The 18,606-nt window shown below is 47.5% G+C and overlaps 1 protein-coding gene across 2 annotated transcripts in view; it reads right to left on the reverse strand.

Annotated features, from left to right (window-relative positions):
- The window catches only part of LOC119179470 (putative ATP-dependent RNA helicase DDX5), a 34,314-nt gene that overhangs the window by 5,811 nt on the left and 9,897 nt on the right, over window positions 1-18,606 (reverse strand). For both annotated transcript variants that reach the window (XM_037430547.2, XM_037430548.2), the window contains exons 5-12: window positions 18,285-18,350; window positions 16,921-17,062; window positions 12,996-13,156; window positions 12,343-12,515; window positions 10,530-10,575; window positions 9,266-9,392; window positions 8,247-8,306; window positions 2,500-2,739 (exon numbers count right to left, since the gene is read on the reverse strand). In XM_037430547.2, the coding sequence (XP_037286444.2) occupies window positions 2,500-2,739; window positions 8,247-8,306; window positions 9,266-9,392; window positions 10,530-10,575; window positions 12,343-12,515; window positions 12,996-13,156; window positions 16,921-17,062; window positions 18,285-18,350 (1,015 nt within the window). The remainder of the gene's footprint in view (window positions 1-2,499; window positions 2,740-8,246; window positions 8,307-9,265; window positions 9,393-10,529; window positions 10,576-12,342; window positions 12,516-12,995; window positions 13,157-16,920; window positions 17,063-18,284; window positions 18,351-18,606) is intronic.

Below are 18,606 nucleotides of genomic sequence, written 5' to 3' on the forward strand. Positions count from 1 at the left end.
GAACTTAGTTAAATGGGCGGGGGGAATAAAAAAAATAAATATAGGTAACTACGGGAGGAATCTGAATTTGCCAGTTCAATCAGAGTACTACTTCTAAAATTGGGTTTCGTTTAGTTTCAACTCTCTAAGCATGCGTGTGCATGACACACAGACACATATATGAGAACTTATGATGATTCAAACACGCACCTGAGGTTTCCCTCAAGTTTGAACACTCACCTTGGGGATTCAACCACGCGTCTGGGGTCTCCCTCAAGTTCGAATTACCATAGTTATTCGAATATAAGGTGTGGTTTTTTTCCAAAATGCGTAGTCTCAAAGTCATACCCAGCCTTATATTTGAAGCTCAGTATACCATAATGCCGATTTTGGTGTGACAGTTTTGGTTTCCACTTTTCAACTATTTCCAAGCTTCCAAAAGAGCCCGACAACAATGTTGGAAATGTAACAAAGAGATTTCAGAATAAAACGCATAAAATTTTACACAAACGCAGGTTGCAAATAGTAAATACCGAGTTTCGGTCGCTGCAAGGTTATTGAATAGCTCGCGATACAGCAGAGGCCATGGCAGCGGGCGCCTTCGACCATGTGAACATGCTGAGCCAGCAGCAGCCGCTCCAAGCCAGTAGTAGCCGCAGCCGCAAAGCTTGTAAACAAGCCGGGACACCATTTTGCATTTTTTGTTGGAGTGCTGGAGTCCCTGCTGCAAGATTTTCTTTCTCAGTGCTTGTTTCTTATTTATGCGACCAGCGCAATGGCGAGTCGTCGTTGCCACTACGATGCAGCCTTCAAGAGGAAAGTCATAGCAGAGATGGAAGCCACTGGAAACTGCGCAGCGGGTCGGAAGTTCGACGTTCCGGAAAACGACGTGCGTCGTTGTTTTTTCCGGAACCACAACTTCCTACTCGGGCAGATTGGCAATGCCGACGAAACTAATTTTTTTTACATGCCGTCGGCCCAGACAATTCACCAAAAAGGTGATCGCCAAGTGATCCTGCGCACTACAGGCAACGAGAAGGCTCGGATAACCGTGATGTTAGCCTGCAACGCCGATGGGCGGAAGTTGCCCCCCTACATCATCCTGAACAGAAAGACCATGCCAAAGAACGAGGTGTTCCCGCAGAACGTCCACATTCGTTGCCAGGAGAAGGGGTGGATGACGGAAGAGCTTGTTCTGGACTGGGTAAAGTCGGTGCGGTGCCGAAGACCTGGGGCACTGCTGGCCCGGAGGTCAATGCTGGTCCTCGACGCATTCCGCGGGCACCTCACGGAAGGTGTGAAGAAGAAGCTCATCGACAACCGAACGGAGCTGGTCGTCATCCCGGGAGGCCTGACAAGCCAACTACAGCCACTTGACGTTTGCCTTAACAAGCCCTTTAAGGCACACGTCAGACAGCTGTACAATGAATGAATGGCGTCTGACACTGTGGCCCTGACGCCGTCGGGATGTCTAAAGCGGGCGTCCCCATCCATGCTCGCCCAGTGGGTGGTCGACGCTTGGGCAGCGATCCCCGAAGCCATAGTTGCGGCATCGTTCCGCAAGTGCTGCATTTCAAATGTTCTTGACGGCACCGAGGATGACGACCTCTTTGAGTGCGCAAGTGATAAGGAAGATTCCGATACCACCACCTTTGAAGATAGTTTCTAAGTTGCACTTTCGTCTCGCTCCGAATAAATATCTTTGTGTACAGATAGTTCATGAATATTTGGTGTCTGCTTTGCTGAAAGGTAAGGAATTTAGTTGCCTTTTTTCTTTCTTTTCTTGGGTCCTTCAACTTCCCCCTCGCTTTATAATCGTGACCACCTTATATTCGAATAAATGCGGTATTGAGAGCCTACAGTACAACAGATCCTATGGAAGCTAAGTTGGAACTGGTACACGCACGTGCACACACGCACACACATGAGAACTTCTGATGATTCAAACATGCACCTTGGGAATCCCTCAAGTTCGAACACGCACCTGGGGGATTCAACCACGTGCCTGGGGTCTCCCTCAAGTTCGAATTATTGAGAGTCTACAGTACAACAGATCCTATGGAAGCTAAGTTGGAACTGGTACACACACGTGCACACACGCACACACATGAGAAATTAGATGATTCAAACATGCACCTTGGGTATCCCTCAAGTTCGAACACGCACCTGGGGGATTCAACCACGTGCCTGGGGTCTCCCTCAAGTTCGAATTATTGAGAGCATACAGTACAACAGATCCTATGAAAGCTAAGTTGAAAGTGGTATGTATATATATATATATACATATACACACACGCACACACACACACACACACACACGCACGCAAAACACGATGCAGCAGCCATGGAAATGCAACACCTGGGAATGTAATGATGGGTTTATACTTCGCAAGGGCAGTCAAACCGCCTGCAGTGGGAAATAAAAGCCCTGGCAATTTTCTGTCTCACCCTTGCTTCTTTCAAGCTCAACATCTGATGGTGGCACACTCCCACACGAGAAAAAGCGAGGAGCGAACTCACCGCCACGTCCTCCATAGGAGCGGGACATCTCGCACATCTCGAACAACTTGGGGTTGACCACCTGGTTGGCCTCCTTGAGGACTGAGATGAGCTCCTGGGCTTGCTTGGAGTTGCCCGGGGTGAAGAAAGTGTACGCCGTGCCCGTCTTGTTAGAGCGAGCCGTCCGCCCTATGCGGTGTACGTAGTCCTCCGAGCAGTTCGGGTAGTCGTAGTTGATGACAAATTTGATGTCATCCACATCTGTTATACACACACGCCAGGAAAGGGGAGAATTGAGGGGGCGGAGGAAGGGGGCCAGAAGAGAGAGATCAGCAGGCTTCCTCTTTTGTTTTCTAGCTCATATTTCAATAGCATACCTGCCACCAACACCATAGCAGTCTATAAAAAGCAAAAACCCGATAACTTGAGAACCAGCCAGACTGGGATGTAATACAACAGACCTTAGAATACACTTAGAAATATAAGTTAGTTACATACTAGATTTATGGCCACGTTAAATTTTATGTGCACGAAGCTACGATGTGAACTAACCACTTCACGGGTTTAATGATGCAGCTCTCTGGCTGATTTCTAGGACATCTTGTTTAACACGAAAGCAACATGGTAATGAAGCGGTGACTATGGGAGCTGAGGATAATTATTCACAACCTATTAATCCCCTATCTATGCAATTATTATTACCCAACAAGAATACGGCCACAAGAGCAGCTCAGCCTGCCTCGACCAACGCTATCACGCACCAAAGTTCAATATCCTAGCTTTCCAATAAACATTACAGATATGCATCTAACAATGTGCTCCTTCGAAAAAACATCTGATGAGTGTGCACCTCGCCTACTCTTTCTGTCACCTCCCAAAGAAGCGGCAAAATGTTGGCCATATACTTACCTTTGAATCTGTGCCTCTTCCCCTTTCAATTAAGAACTTTTGTTTTGTGTTAGTATTTTTTGTAAGAGCAGCCTTACGTACACCCCCTCTAAGCTGAATAAGGCAGCCCAAAATAACTACCCTGCTTCAGCAAAATGCACGTGGGCAGCAACAGCAGCACTTGTTTTCACAGTACATTGCACTACATTTACAACCTTTCCTTGCTGCTGAGTCACTAACTATGCTACTGCGAGTAAGAATGAGCTACTACTTATTTCAAGAAGGTTGGGAAAACCGATTTCAACTGTTACTAAACTGTTTCTAACAAACGAAATAAAGCTAAAATAGAAGGATTTAACGATATTCAGGTTGTTTTCTTGGGCTGGAACTGTTTCACACCTTAAAAGGGGCTCTGCAACTTTTTTTTAACATGGCAAGCCACTACTACTGATCAGTAGACAAGCAACTGCAAATGTACGAGCAATACAATATACAGCAGCATGCTGCACGGAACTTACAATTGGGTTTCAAAGTCGGCTAGCCTTTGCTCTCTCTACTCTCGACATACGATGCCATCGGCTCACCTTGAATTATGACATCAATTTGGCTTACAGCCACGAGCTGCGTTGAGCATCATGAGCTACACACCACAATTGCCGTGGTACACCATCACACACCCAAGCTGTGCTCTATAGCACTTGAATTTTGCACAATATATGATTTACACCACAGCCGACAGGAAGTCGTGTGTCCAATGAAAAACAAAACGAAAAAAAAATGAAGCCCAAGGTCATGAGGTGTGCTGACACAAACGAACGTGCAAATTCTTCACTCTTGCCACCCTCTCTCTCCAGGCAGCTTTCAGTGCGCCCACCGTTATAAAAGGTCCCTGTCCACCCCCCTTTTCGTCCCTGTCCGTTTGCTCGTCCCTGTCCGTTTGCTCATATATGACGGTTTCTATAAGTCCTTGCTGCAGTCATTTCGTGAGGCGATGAAGTCCAACAGTTATGTCATTCCGCGATTCTTTCGAGAAGTGTTGCAGGGCCAATTTAACGTGTGCTCGCTACTGCCATAGTGGATGGTTACATACTGATCTATGAGGTTATACAAGCGTATTACGTTCCATAGGCACCGAAAGTACTCAGTTCGGGAAGCATACAACCACGGAGAACGGTTAATTTTAAAAGGCACTGTTACCTACAAACACATACAAAAAATACTTATTTTAGCTTGGTTAAGGTGAAAGTTATATTTGGCAGCAATTATAAAGCAGGCTTTGTTTCATGGGTGCTTCAAGAAATTGCTCAAATATACAGCTACGCAGCTGCAGCTCAACTAGCTCTATGTTAACCAGCCTTGTTAGTTACGGCTGGAACTGTACAAATGTAATGCTATCATTACAACCATATCACACAGACTGACTGTCTAGTACAGGTAGCCATTTTTAGAGGCCTTTCCTAAGATAAAAAAAAATATAGTGAACTTTTCGCAGTTTCTATTCCTTGAAACGTTGTAGAAGTACGAATCTAAGCAAGCTATCGCTGAATAACAGCTATGTTTGGCCGAAATATTGTCTGATGAAGGTATAGTCAATACATTTTGCAATCTGGGACCACCACGCACTTTAATTTCAAACTTGCCAGTCCCATCACCTTGAAAGTTTAAACTTGACTACCTATTCCTAACAGGGCTTCACTAAGTACGCATGAGCATTTGCGTTAGTGGGACAGTAGCAAAAGAATTCCTATTTTAAATCTGCATTCAGATGAAATCAGGCGTTAATACTTATAGCAAGTTGGAATCATTTTGCACCATAACATTTGTAAACTTGTCAGTCTTATCGCCATGAAAAGTTAAATCTATGCAGGCCATTCCCGATTGATTCCTGATGTGGCATCACTAAGTGTTTGTGAGGGTTCATGGTAGTGTGGCAGTAGCAAAAGCATGTCTAATTACAGCTACGTTTAGACAAATAGGGTCTCATAGGTTTACCGATTTGCAGCCATTTAGTGCTATGTAATTGTGAAATCATCGTCATTCTCGATGTGGCTCCACTAAGTGTTCAAGCCTTTGTATTGAGACAGCAGCAAGAAAACGTCTAAATTGCTGCTACATTAAGACGAAATAGGGTCACATACATTTAGCAAGATTAATATTCCAGAGAGTTAGCAGCCTGATTCGCTTGAAAAATATAGCTTATGCAAGTCACTCCTGTTGGGGCTCTACTAGTTGTTTATAAGCATTGCAGTATACCAAGATTGAGAGCTACTTTTACATGAAGTTGCTTACTACCAAGCATGTCTAATAAATTTCGCAAGCTGAAGCTATATCGGGCTACATACAGTATTATAGGCTTGCCCATCTCGGTGCCTAGAAAGGTTGCACAAGCCATTTCTGTTGTGGCCCTAACTACCACTTTCCATGGGCGATGCTAGCCTAGTGTTACAAGAGCTAAGCATAGGCAAGGCACACAGTGTGCGATAACTTCTTTATCTAAGCTGCTTTTTGGCTTTTTTCATCTAGTCCACCAGCGAAGCCGGTGAAGGTGACCTAGAGTGGCAAATGGTGTGCAGGAGAGGGGGCCTCTGTCCATTGATAAAACAGATGCATATGTTGCCTCAAAGGAAATGCCTGACAAGCGTGTTACAGAGCAAAAACACTGAAGGCAAAGCATTGCGGGCATCACAATCCTTAAATGGTTAAAACATTTTATGGTAGACGAGACCTGGAAGCTGTGTGCATACACTATATCTGTGTGCTCACGGGTGGGGCCATCGAGCTCTTCATTCACAAATCCAGACAGATTCGCAAGTGCATCAAATTCTTATTTTCAAATGTCTAACATTACTTCCAGGTACCAATATCGTTAACTTCACCTTAACAAGAGGTCCTATCACCTTTCTGGACTTATCTTGTCACCAAAAAATACCAGCATGCTTGTTATCAGCATGACATGGCATTCTTTGCAAGAAACTAATGAGTATAGATTAGAGAAAAGAAACTTACAATATGATCGGTTCATGAAATGGCACACATCATAGGGTTCTCTACGCCCAACTGCTGCAACCTTACACTCGAGAATTGTTTAGTGTATTCAAGTGGATTTCTGTCGAAGTTCTTAAAGTACAGTTTTACATTCCTGTTTGAGGCAGGTTTGAACCGGAATTTTTATTAACACTTGTAGCTAGCAACAGTGGGACGCATTCGCTGACTGCTTGAAGCTGGGAGTTCTGGCACCAGCAACGTGTCAGCCTAACAGTTTTCCTGCGCACCACATTCCACTCTAGGACACCCCACTGTACATGGGCCTGCAGGTGCAGCCGGGCAGAAAGGGCTGCAGTGAGAAGCTCGCGTTGTCATTACCTGTGGTTTCCCATCCTCGGCGTGCGCGGGAGGCAGCCCGGGGATCGGTGGAGAGGCACCCGCCACAGACAGGGCGGCATACGGGCGCCCTTAGGCCACCTCGACAAGCAGTGGCGGGAGGAGGGGCTCGGGGTGACGCCGGCGGCCGTTGCATGCCCCCCTACCTGCTCTGTCGTCGTGCGGCAGCAGGAGGGGCCTGGCCTCGGAGGGTGGCGGGGGCACGGATGCTCCACTTCGCCCCCTTTTGCCGTGCCGCCCCCTCCGTCTCGCCCTCGCAAATGCCTCTACGTCGCTGCTCTCCACACCTCACCGCTGCCAGCCGACGCACGCACAGTGCCAGACCTCTCTCTCTAATGAGCGCATAAGTCTCACACCGAAACCACAGATAAAGGGTTTTCTGTAGTATTTTCTTTTCTCTTGTCCCCTCTAGCAATCGTTAGCACGTATTAAGCTGCAAAATGTTTGGAGGGGGCACGTCACACATGGCCTGCAACTCCGGTACTTGAGATTGTTTGCCATGTAGGCGCGACCCGACGGTTCTCTGTAGGGCTCTCACTGACGCCACTCCTTTGATGCCAGGCCCGAAGCAGCGTGTGTCCTCCGAGGCCTATGCCAGTAAACCGTGCCCCGGTGGTATGCCGGGTCACCTCCCGACGAGAGGAGGTGGGCGAGTGTCGGGGCAGGCCGGGACATGCGTAGTAGCCCTGCCCAACAGTGTGGGGGCGTGAGCGAAGCGCCGCCTCCATCTCCTCGTTTCAAGACGGTGGCGGCGATGCCCTCGGCCACCTTTTGAGGCGGTGGGGTATTCGCGGGCCTCGCGCGTTCGCTCTTTAAATCTGCAGAGCGGCCGGCCGGGCCGAGTCCCGCCCACGTGACAAGTGGCGGCGGCGATAGCTTTCCTCCCGAGTCTCCCCGCAGCGCCGCCTGGCGACGACGGCGGGGGGCGTGAGCTCCGTGGTCGTCTCGAGTAAGTGTGCGCGCCCTCGGCCGTAGGTAGCCGTACACACAGAGGCACCAATATGCGCAATTGCGAGATCATCCTGTCTCGCTCACTCGCTTCTGTTTACGGTGCCTCTGAAAGAGAAAGAAACAGAAAATATAAAAGAGCCGCTTTCGAAACCACCACGGGGAGGAAAAGGCCCCGCCCACCCCCAAACACGCGGCAGTAAAAAGACAGCAGTAAGGGCAACCCAGCATTAGAAATTTGAATTTGGGCACCATGCGTGCCAGCTGATGAGAAGCCACAAATGAGCTAAGGTGTATCCAGAAGCTACGGGCCACCCGTGGCGCTGTCTTGAGATTGCCCGACCAATCCGCTCCGCGGCCACGCCGCCAACCCCACCATTGTCCGCCACACGTTTGCATTTCTCCCTGCTGCCAATGTGGCTTGTCAAGTCTGTGGAAGCCATGTTACATGTGGGCGCAGCTGCTTTCTGTGTCGTGATGCGTTAGCACTGACGTCCCCAGCTACTAGGAGATCACGCGCTTGCAGCTTCACCTGTTTACAAACTACTTACCCAATCCTCGGGCAGCAACGTCGGTAGCGACCAGGATCGGAGACTTCCCACTCCGGAACTCTGTTCGCGAGAAAAGAAAGACACTAAGACTGTGCATCGATGGGGACAAGATGCTTTGACTACTGCCTGCAAGTAGACTAGATCACTTCTCCTTTCAACTAGCCAGCTGGTTTTTTAATCTAGCAAGTTGCTATCCTGGTTGGGTATACAAATAGTTATTACTTTCACCAAACTTAGGATAGAACACTAAGCGAATCGGTATTCAGGTTGGAGATACAGTTAAGTATTACCTTCACCTAACTTAGAATAGAAAATTGAGCGAGTCGGTATTCAGGAAGTAAATATCACCTTCCCTCAACTTGGGATAGAAAAATTTAGTGAGTTGGTATTCAGGCTGGGGTTCCAAATAAATATCACCTTCACCTAACTTAGAATAGAAAATTGAGCGAGTCAGTATTTAGGTTGGGGACATAAATATTACCTTCACTCAACTTAGGATGGAAAATTGAGCGAGTTGGTATTCAGGCTGGGGATACAAATAAGTATCACCCTCACCTAACTTAGGATAGAAAATTGAGCGAGTCAGTATTCAGATAGGGGATACAAAGAATATCAACTTCACCTAACTTAGGATAAAAAATTGAGCGAGTTGGTATGGATTCATGCAGACTGTGCAATGTCCTTTTGTGAGCACTGCACAGTCCTTCCTATGCATGAACCTTCACCTAACTTCGCTTACGTGGAACCAGATGACATCAAGTATACATAGATCGCTGATCGAAACCACCCTCCTGGGACAGTGCGGAATTGTCATATTTGGCAAAGAAACAAAAGAAACACTGCCAGCATGCAGAAACACTGCTGCCTTTATGCCAGCATCTCGTGCAGTGACGTTAAATAACCTGCATCTCAATAACTTGTGCGCTTCTATCGCTTTGAACACTATATAGGGTGAAGCAAGTGGTACAGGCATGCCATGCAGACAGACTGTGAAGTAGCGTGTACTGAGGCAGACTTACCTCCGAGCACCCAGTCTCGTTCCGGCTGCGACTTGTCCCCGTGAATACACATGGCAGGCCAACCATCGCGCCTCATCCTGCGCGTCAGCTCGTCCACCTTACGCTTGGTCTCGGCAAATATTATGGTCTGCAACGTGACGCATGGAGGCGGGACACACTCACGCAACGGAAATCCCAGCTACACTCTTTTGTGCTGCTCTCTCGGAGGGCTCGCCATGTTGCGGGGTGTTGTGCACGCGACCTCGGCTTAACAACGCCACCCTTCAACACAACTGCGCACTAGCATACTGCAAAGCTCTTTTATGTATATTTCTTTGCGATTTAAATCTGCAATGCTCTGTAGCAGAGCACCGAATGCTTCACTCTGCAAAATCTCTACTACTCTATCTGACACTACTCAATATAGCTGGCGCACAATTTTGACTCGGCTGATCAAAGGAAGCCCTTTATAGACTACATTCTTTTAGCGATTCAACTGCAACGATGGCTAAGGTGCAAAAAGCACAGCAAGCTATTTCATAGCATATTTCACAGCAAGCTAACTATGAAGACTGATAAGTAGACCCTTTGGCTGGACTGTGAAGGCGCCTGCCCCGCAACATGGTAAGAGCGCGGTCGTTGAAGCTCGCTGGACCGAACGGAAGCGCAAAGGGAGGGGGGCAGCGGTCGATCACGGACGTGCCTGTCTAGCGACGACGTTTGAGCTCTCTCTCTCTAAAAGTTGCTTCCACCTCGATGCACCCCCTCCCCCACGATTCTCGCTGCCTCCCGCGGCTACAAGGACAGAGAGGCCGCAGCACTGACACCACTTCATGCAAGGCAGAATTTTGACAGGACAGCCTTGTGATTGGCATACTATTAAGGACACTGAAATTAATAGTGCAAAAATGCTTATCTGCTTTCAGACACGCAATGGTGACCTTGCAGCTCATTAATACAATAGCTATGATAAGTAGATTAACTCCACTACCTTAACAACCGTGTGTTCCTAATGTAGTGAACACAAAGCATACACACACCGACCATGCCAGTGATGGCAAATTCTTCCTTGAAAGAAGCTAAGGTGTGCTGCAATTAGCTTTGGATTTCTAAAAATAGCGAGTGGACTGATAGGCGTGAACTTCCACAGCTATTTCCAGAAGACCAAATTCGGGTGCCAGTGCTCAATAGCAAAGAAGAAAGAGTAAGCGAGAAATAAACAAAGAAAGGAGGAAAAGAAATTTGAGAGCGCGACCTGCTGCGCACAGGCTCGGCTAACACGCACCTTGTTTTCCCGTTCATTCATAATTTCCTGCAGCAGCTTGAGGAGCCTGGAAAGAGCAACGCTAAGGTCACTAAACCGAACCGAAGGTATCCGACAACCGCCTCACCAGAGGCACATTGCAGACCACGCAGAGAGTGAGGTAAATTAACAATCAAGGGGGACACTTCAGTCATGGAGAAGGAATTTTGGCTGCCTAGCTGTTGACACCAATTTAATTACTGTAAGCTAAAGATAGAAACTTCAAAACAACCCAAAGAACATGTCAGTCAAAACTGTTGAGATTTAGTTCAGAAACATTGAACTTTGTTTCAAAATTCATAAAGCTAACTAATCCTAGCGTTATCATTGGAGCGTTAAACAAGTGGTTTCAGAAGCCCCACCCTAGTAAATAATGTCTGACTTGCTCCGCAGGGATCAATTCTGGCAAAGGTGCTCTTTACTACTTTTTGCGGCAACACGAATCGAATAAAAGAACATCTCAAAGTTCACTAAACAGCACTAAATCAACAGTCAATTACCTTCTAAAAACTGCAGTGCATAGCTGTGAGGGCCTCGCAATAGGATCAACGACATAACCACACATGACTGCACTAGTACCCCCCTTGAAAAATGATGAAAAAAAAAGTAATGAGCAAAAAAAAAGTGAACAGCTTGTTGTGGCAGACTGGCTCGCATGCAATGGCATCAAGTCGGGAGGGTAGGACTGGAGGAGGTAGCCTCTGCAGCCTTCCTTCCCAAGGCCTTCAAATAGAGCAGCGAAGAGCAGGCGACGGTGCCGTCGCGAGACAGCGTCGCCGCGGGTGGCACGACGGGCCAGTCTGTCACGCCGAAAGCAGGCGCCAGGGTGCAAGAGCCACGCATACGCGCCATCGCTCGCTCGCGTGTGTGGGTGCGGGATGGTGATGGGAGAGAGAGAAAAAAACAAAAGCCATCATCAGGGAGCATCGCACAATCAGAGCCCTCGTCACTGGCAAAACAAGTTCCGTACAATAAACAAATGAAGTGGCGGTGGGCACAAAATGCAAGATTTAGATTACAATGAAAGCTCCATATAATAAAACTGGGCGCAACGAATTATCAGTTATATCGAGGCAATGAAAAAGTGTCCCTGTGAACAGCCTAACGAATATAGGTTTATAAAAACTATCTGATGTACTTAAGGAAGCTATTCTCGTGTTGAATGCAACTTCATTGTTATGTTTGAATGTGTGTCTGAAAGTGTTTACTGCAAAGCCCGAAAATTGCCTGCACATTACAAATGAATACAACACCGAAACTGCATTCATGCTTTGGCGACAGCCAGGCATCAAAACGGCAGTTTGAATAAGATCGCCGTCACAGAGTAGCATGGAGCACGTTGTGTTGCCAGTTCATGTAAGTTCCTTTTGTACTCAACTGCAACACGAGTGCATTACGCCAACACCTCCTCTAAACAAAATGATGCCCGCCATGTTCACCAAAAAACCTCTTGTCCTTCCCATTACCCTAGTTTCTACAAGAGGCATTAGCTAGCGAGCTCAATGCATGCCCCTTGCAACGCATGCGTGCATGCACACCACTACCCCTAACCCAACTGAAGAGGAGAGACTGTGGCACCATTGCTTGGCATGCAGCCACAACTAATAAGAGGAAAGCTACAATAGAATAGGGAGCAACGCCACAGGCATCTTTCTAGAGGAGGCGCAGTTTTAAATTCAAACGATGATGCATCGCTTTTGCTAAAAAAGCTCACGTTGAGGAACGGTTATGGCGTGCGCACGTGTTGCGTCTTTTCACATAAAAATAAAAAAGGGAGTGTTTCTCTTCTCCTCACTTGGTGTCCTTCTCGGACTCCTGGCAGACGTCGATGATCTGCAGGATGCGGTGGTTGGCGCACAGCTGCAATGCACCGATGTTGATTTGCACGTAGTCCTTCAGGAAGTCCTCGGCCAGTGACCGAACCTCCTTGGGCCAGGTGGCGCTCCACATCAGGGTTTGACGATCCGGCTGCACGGTATGTCGCACTCAGCACTGGCAGTACAGCCAGCTATACCTAATGCGCTAGAGTCAATTTTGCGACCATCGAACAAGAGTCTACGATAGGTGACAGGAACTGAAGGTGCACACCACCGTGAGCAACACACAATGAACTTCAGTGTTAGGCACCAACACAAAGCTATCAACAGTTAAAACGTGCATCTCACAAATTCGACTTGTTCATCAGGCCTCAGCATAAACCGAGTGCACTTTCAACACGCATGCCTGCGTGTTGAAAGTGCACTTAACGACTTTCAGAGAACCCAAATTCTAGTTCTGTCTCACAAAACCACGCTACACCTCTGCAATTTGTGGTTCCCAAGCTCACAAATCACAAATCATTCCCATCACACATTGACCTGAGTAGAGGGGTCTATTACAATTGACTAACACTGGGGTTGTCACCAAAACAGAGCTGGCCGTCCAAGCATTCACCACCAAAACACTTACCCGAATTTGCTCGACGATCTTGCGTATCTGGGGCTCAAAGCCCATGTCAAGCATGCGGTCCGCCTCGTCCAGCACCAGATAGGTGCACCGACGCAGGTTTGTCTTGCCCGCCTCCAGGAAGTCGATCAGCCGACCGGGGGTCGCAATGCAGATTTCCACTCCTGGGAACACAGGACAGGGTCAGGGTTTCCGGAGGTCAGGCAACTAGTGCTCAAACCTCAACATAACAGTTACATCTGCCACGAAAATACTTCGTGATATCCAAAAATTCGGTATAAACAATTATTCGTAGCACTGTATCTTGAAGAGAACTGTTCGTCACTTATGTTCTTAAGGGGGGGCGCGGCAAGTAAAGTGCCGATTTTGGTCAAAATATGCGATTTTCTGATTTATTTTTTTTCGTAATCTTCAGACCTTCAACTTCCTTGTTCTAAAATATTACAGCGAAACGTGCGCTACAAATCCCGCAAATAGTGTTTTTGCCGAGGCCAGTCGCCGAAAAGTGCGAAAAAAAAGCCCCTGAAACGGTGTTGTTCACGCCGCACAAACGCGCCAAGTTGTTGACTGTGGGCCGCCATTTTGGTAGCTTTGGAAAGAGGAGAAAGCCGGCTTCCCGATGGTCGCGGTCTCGTATTTCGCCGAGTGAAAATAAAAGCGCGAGGAGCAAGTAAAAAAACGAAAACGAAGAACGGCAATTGGCTGCGCGGGTCACGTGGTAGCAGGCGCGACCTCTTACTGGTCAAAGCTGCGCCGCGCACCTTGGCAACCTTGGAAGCGCGAGCGCATCTGCGGCCGCCGTGTCGAGAATCATCCGGCGTGCGCTTCGTTTTTTGCCAGTTTGCTGTTTTTGTGATAGTTCGCGTGCTTTTTTTACCAAGCTTTGTTTACATCGGTGGTCTCTTCTGAGTGCTTGCTCATACTGCGGTGCTATGTTGTCGCAAAAAAAGTTCCGGAGCGTCCACAAGTACGGCAAGCGTCGGAAAGCTTGGAACAAAGGGCAGACGACTGCGGCTGCCGTCCCTGTCGCAGTTCCGGACGGAGCATGCTCTTCAAGCGTCACGGAGCCTCTACTCAGACCCTTCGCTGATTGTTGTGAGGCCGAGAGTGTGGAAGGTGCCACATCGTCGTATGTCAGACCGCCGGATGCCGTCGACCGTGACGGACGCTCTCGCGAACCCGATTGCGGTGGCACCGCGTCGGCAGCCGTTGCAACTCCGGGCGTGCGCGCGTCGAACATTCTATCGCGAGTTTCGGCCCAGATTCCGAGCAGTGAAGAAATCGCGCAGCGGGCGCAGACAAGGCGGGATGTTTTGGATGCCGTAGCATCGAAGTCCGCTTCAAAGCGGAAGCTCGAGCTTCTGAACGAAGGCTGCGACGAAAATGACGGCGGTAAGGACTCCACATTCTTCATTGTAAATAAGAAGATGCTGAACGGTCTGCTTTCGTCAGTAAAGTGCAACAAGTGCGACGAAGGGTCGATACGCCTCGAGACTACGCACTGCCTTGGACTCGCGGCGAGGATGGGACTTTTTTGTGACAATTGTGGCATAGTAAACAGTGCGTGGTCGTCCCCGAGGTGCTCCGGGCAACAAAAAACGAACCCCTTTGAGGTAAACGTGCGTGCTTTGAGGGCTGTGCAGTCAGTTGGCAGAAAACAATCTGCCATAAATGACATTTTTTCTGCGATGGACATTTCGCATCGAGCACTGCACCACAAGTCCTACCAGAGACTGCAAAGGAAGTACAGCCACCCTGCCACCACATCAGCTGCCACCCGCATTGAAGCAGAAAGTGCACAGAAGGTGCATGACATCTACAAGGACCTAGGAGGAGTGCCAGGCAACATTGACGTCATTTACGACGGCACGTGGATGACGAGGGGGCACAGAAGTCATATTGGCGTGGGCTGTGTAATCGAGCTGTACACAGGCTTGGTCTTGGACCACTGTGTCCTGTCCAACTACTGCCAAGGCTGTGCTGTTGGCCCCAAGCCTGGTGACGACAACTATGAGGAGTGGCTTGAGAAACACAAGCCACAGTGCCAAAAGAACACCGATGCTAATGCAGGCCAAATGGAAGTAGAAGCAGCTAGGATCATGTTTGAAAGATCGTTTACCAAGTACAAGCTTCGATACATCAATGTGCTCTGCGACGGTGACAGCCGTACGTACCTTGCCCTCACGCAAGACAAGGTGTATGGCTACATGGTGATTAAGAAACAGGAGTGTGTGAACCATGTGAAAAAAAGAATGGGCACTTCCTTGCGCAACCTTCTTGATGAGCACAAATCCAAAGGCCGAGGACTGAGCATGGGTGGCAAAGGCCGGCTGACGCAGGGCCTGATAAAGAAGTTGACGAATTATTATGGCTGGGCCATTAAGAGCCACCCCAACGATGTTCCTGGCATGGAGAGGGCCATCATGGCCACTTATTACCATGTAACATCCACAGACCAGGATCCACACCACGACCTGTGCCCAAGTGGGACTGACTCCTGGTGCCCGCACAATCAGGCATTGGCCAAGGGAGAGCCGCTGCCGCCTCACAAACATAAACTGCCCCCTCACGTGCGAGTGGCACTGCTGCCAATCTACAAGCGCCTCTCGAACAAAGAGCTCCTTGAAAGGTGTGCGCAGGGAAAAACCCAGAACGCTGTGGAGAGTATGAACAGCCTCATTTGGTCACTCCAGTCCAAGAGCCAGTTCGCGTCCCTTCGAAGTGTGGAAAGTGCAGTTGCAGATGCAGTCTGCCGTTTCAATGGTGGCTGCAAGAGTGCGCTGCAAGAGATCACTGCTCAACTGGGCTTCAATCCAGGAGACTGCTCTTTGCGGCGAGCAGCCGAAAAGGATGCCAAAAGGGTAAAGAGGGCTCAAAAGGCGCATTGTTCCACGACAAAGAAGCGCAAAACTGGGTTGCGCTCTACGGAGGCCAAGGCCACAGCATCTCAGGATTACTGCCCAGGAGGATTCTGAGTGTTTTAGGCATGTTGTGAACATCCAAACAAGAGTGAACTTTCAAAGTCAGTTTTCTCAACTCTTGATTTTCGCCTATGTGCCTTCGCTAGAACATCTGCCATTTTCTAACAAAGACTGATAGAGTCGTTCCGTTTTTTGCACTAGGCTCAGGAGGCCTTTAGCAGTGCAATAAAGCTTTATCTCTCTTCTTACTCATCATTTAAAATTTTTAGAACACATTTTATAATTACTGCGATGTGTGCGCAAAACAACATCCATGTTTTGGAAATTTTATTTATGGTTACAAGAACTAGAAAAATCAACTAATAGCTTCTTTGCACAAGTTGATGCTTTGGGAACATAATAATATGAAAAAATAATTTCATTTAGCAATAATTATCTCTTTAAGTGTGAAGAGCATTAATTAGTATAATTATGCTTGTAACTCAAAAAGTACAAGAGGTATTTGAAAACGGTTTTCATATTTGGAATCCTCACAATCATCCACATACACACACCAAATTTCATCACAAACAGTACATTAATAAAAAAATTAGTTTTACTTGCCACGTCCCCCCTTAAAACAGATAATTCGTTACATCCGAATTTGTATATTGAGGTTTGAGCACATTAGTACAGTATTTTTCTGTGCAACACCCTGCATATAATTCACACCTCAACTGCAAATTGTATCACAGCAGTGTGAATCATCCCTGAACTGTTGAATTCATGGCATTCGGGTCGTATGCTGCAGTGAAAGCACCTTCTCGGGTGGCTTGAACGAGGTCAAATATGTCCACTTGTCCGTTTTGAATACTTCGAAATTTCAGACACTACAAATTTGTACAAATACGAATGCTCTAATACTCATTCACATATTCGAATATGCTCTCACAAGCCTAAGCAGGACTGTTTTTTATCTACACGAAGAAAAGAAACAGCACTTCAAAAAGGCAGGAGGGAGTACTGACCTCTCTCGAGATCTCGGATCTGGGGTCCCTTGGGAGCGCCGCCAAAGACGCAAGTGTTGCGGATGCGGGAGGCCCTGCCAAACTCCGATGCCACCTGCTGTATCTGCTGGGCCAACTCTCGGGTGGGGGCGACCACCAGTGCCTGTAAAAAAAGCACGACACAGCACACCTACAGCTCTTTTTCACATCACAGTTATGACATCTTTCACTGCTTGATCCAGAGGACGTTTTGTTGGTCCACAGCCATCAATCCGAATTTCACAGGTCAACTAAAAGCAGGTTTGAGCTTTACACTGATCTGGTTCACATCTAACCCCTTCACACTCAATTGCTCTTCTTTGCTCGAACACCAACCAGAAATAGCCGGCATCACATCCGTCACATCTGGTCTACGACAAAGCTTCTGCTACCGGTTCGTGGCAAGTGTTGGCAGACTGCCTGCACACTCCTTCACAAGGCATCCCTACTTTCCTATGACGAATTTGTATTCACAACGTCTGAGAACTTGCTCCAATATTTCAGCATCCACTCCAGATCAACCAGTGAAACACAGCATTACACATTACAAAGCACCTGTGTAGCAGCACGCGATCAAGCCTGAGCCTCATTTGTATTGACCAGATCGCAATCAAAGGTGCCCGCATAAAACTAGTATAACATATGCAAGCATACATAATGTGAACATACTTCTTTATTTAAATTTTCTCTTTATTTGCATCCATTTTTCATTTTCTTGTTTTGGACAGTTTGTGTGTTACTGTAACATCTTTCTTGTGTTTCTCGTTCATGTTTCTCTTTATAGCATTAGGTACTAAGTGCAAGAACTTTGTTCATGTCCTTGGAGTGCAATTTTTTCAACCGCTGTGCTCAAGGCAGTAGAGGAACAGGATGCCACAGCTACGTCATGTATCATTGCTATAATGGCAACCGCCAGTTCTTAAATTTTTAATTTCAGAGAGCGCGAAAAGTATGAATTTTTTTAAAATGCCGTGAGCATACATGCTTTGTGTCATGCAAATGCACTTATTAATGATGATTTATTTCCAATTGCAGAGCAGGCCCACAACATGCTAAAGACTGTTTTCCAATCATGGCAACCTTCAGTGAATTTACAGTGGCCGACTTCCATCAACCTCTAAGAGCTTGTTATCACCTTGCAAGTTTCACACCCCAATTAGCGAACTTGTTTTGAAAGGGGCACTTTTTGTAAAGTGCTACACACTAGTCCCAAAATAAACCCACCGAGGGAGAAGGGGGGGGGGGAGGGGGGGCTAAAAGTTTCGGGGAAGACTGCTACCTTGGGAATATACCAATGGCAGAAATTAAAATTAATCTCCAAAGTTTCGTTTAAAAGGATCACTTACGATGGGACCATCACCACGCTCCAAGTATGGCTGGTGGCTGATGTGGAGGATTGCTGGGAGGATGTACTGCAGAGAAAAAGGAGCGAATTGCTGAGATAAAAGACATGAGCATGCGCATGCATGCACTAATGAAAGCACCAATTGTGAGACACAGCCATCATGGGCCATCATTACCACAAAGAGAGAACTCTGGTACATGTTTCGATCGCTCTAGGAAATAAAATGTTCAAAGTACATCTTGCCAAGCCGACACTAACAATTTCCTCTATAGGACTACTGTGTCTGTGTTTCTGGTGTTGCACTGTGAACCAAGTTCACGATG

This window comes from Rhipicephalus microplus, chromosome 7 (genome assembly GCF_043290135.1).
Source record: "Rhipicephalus microplus isolate Deutch F79 chromosome 7, USDA_Rmic, whole genome shotgun sequence".
Lineage (NCBI taxonomy): Eukaryota > Metazoa > Arthropoda > Arachnida > Ixodida > Ixodidae > Rhipicephalus > Rhipicephalus microplus.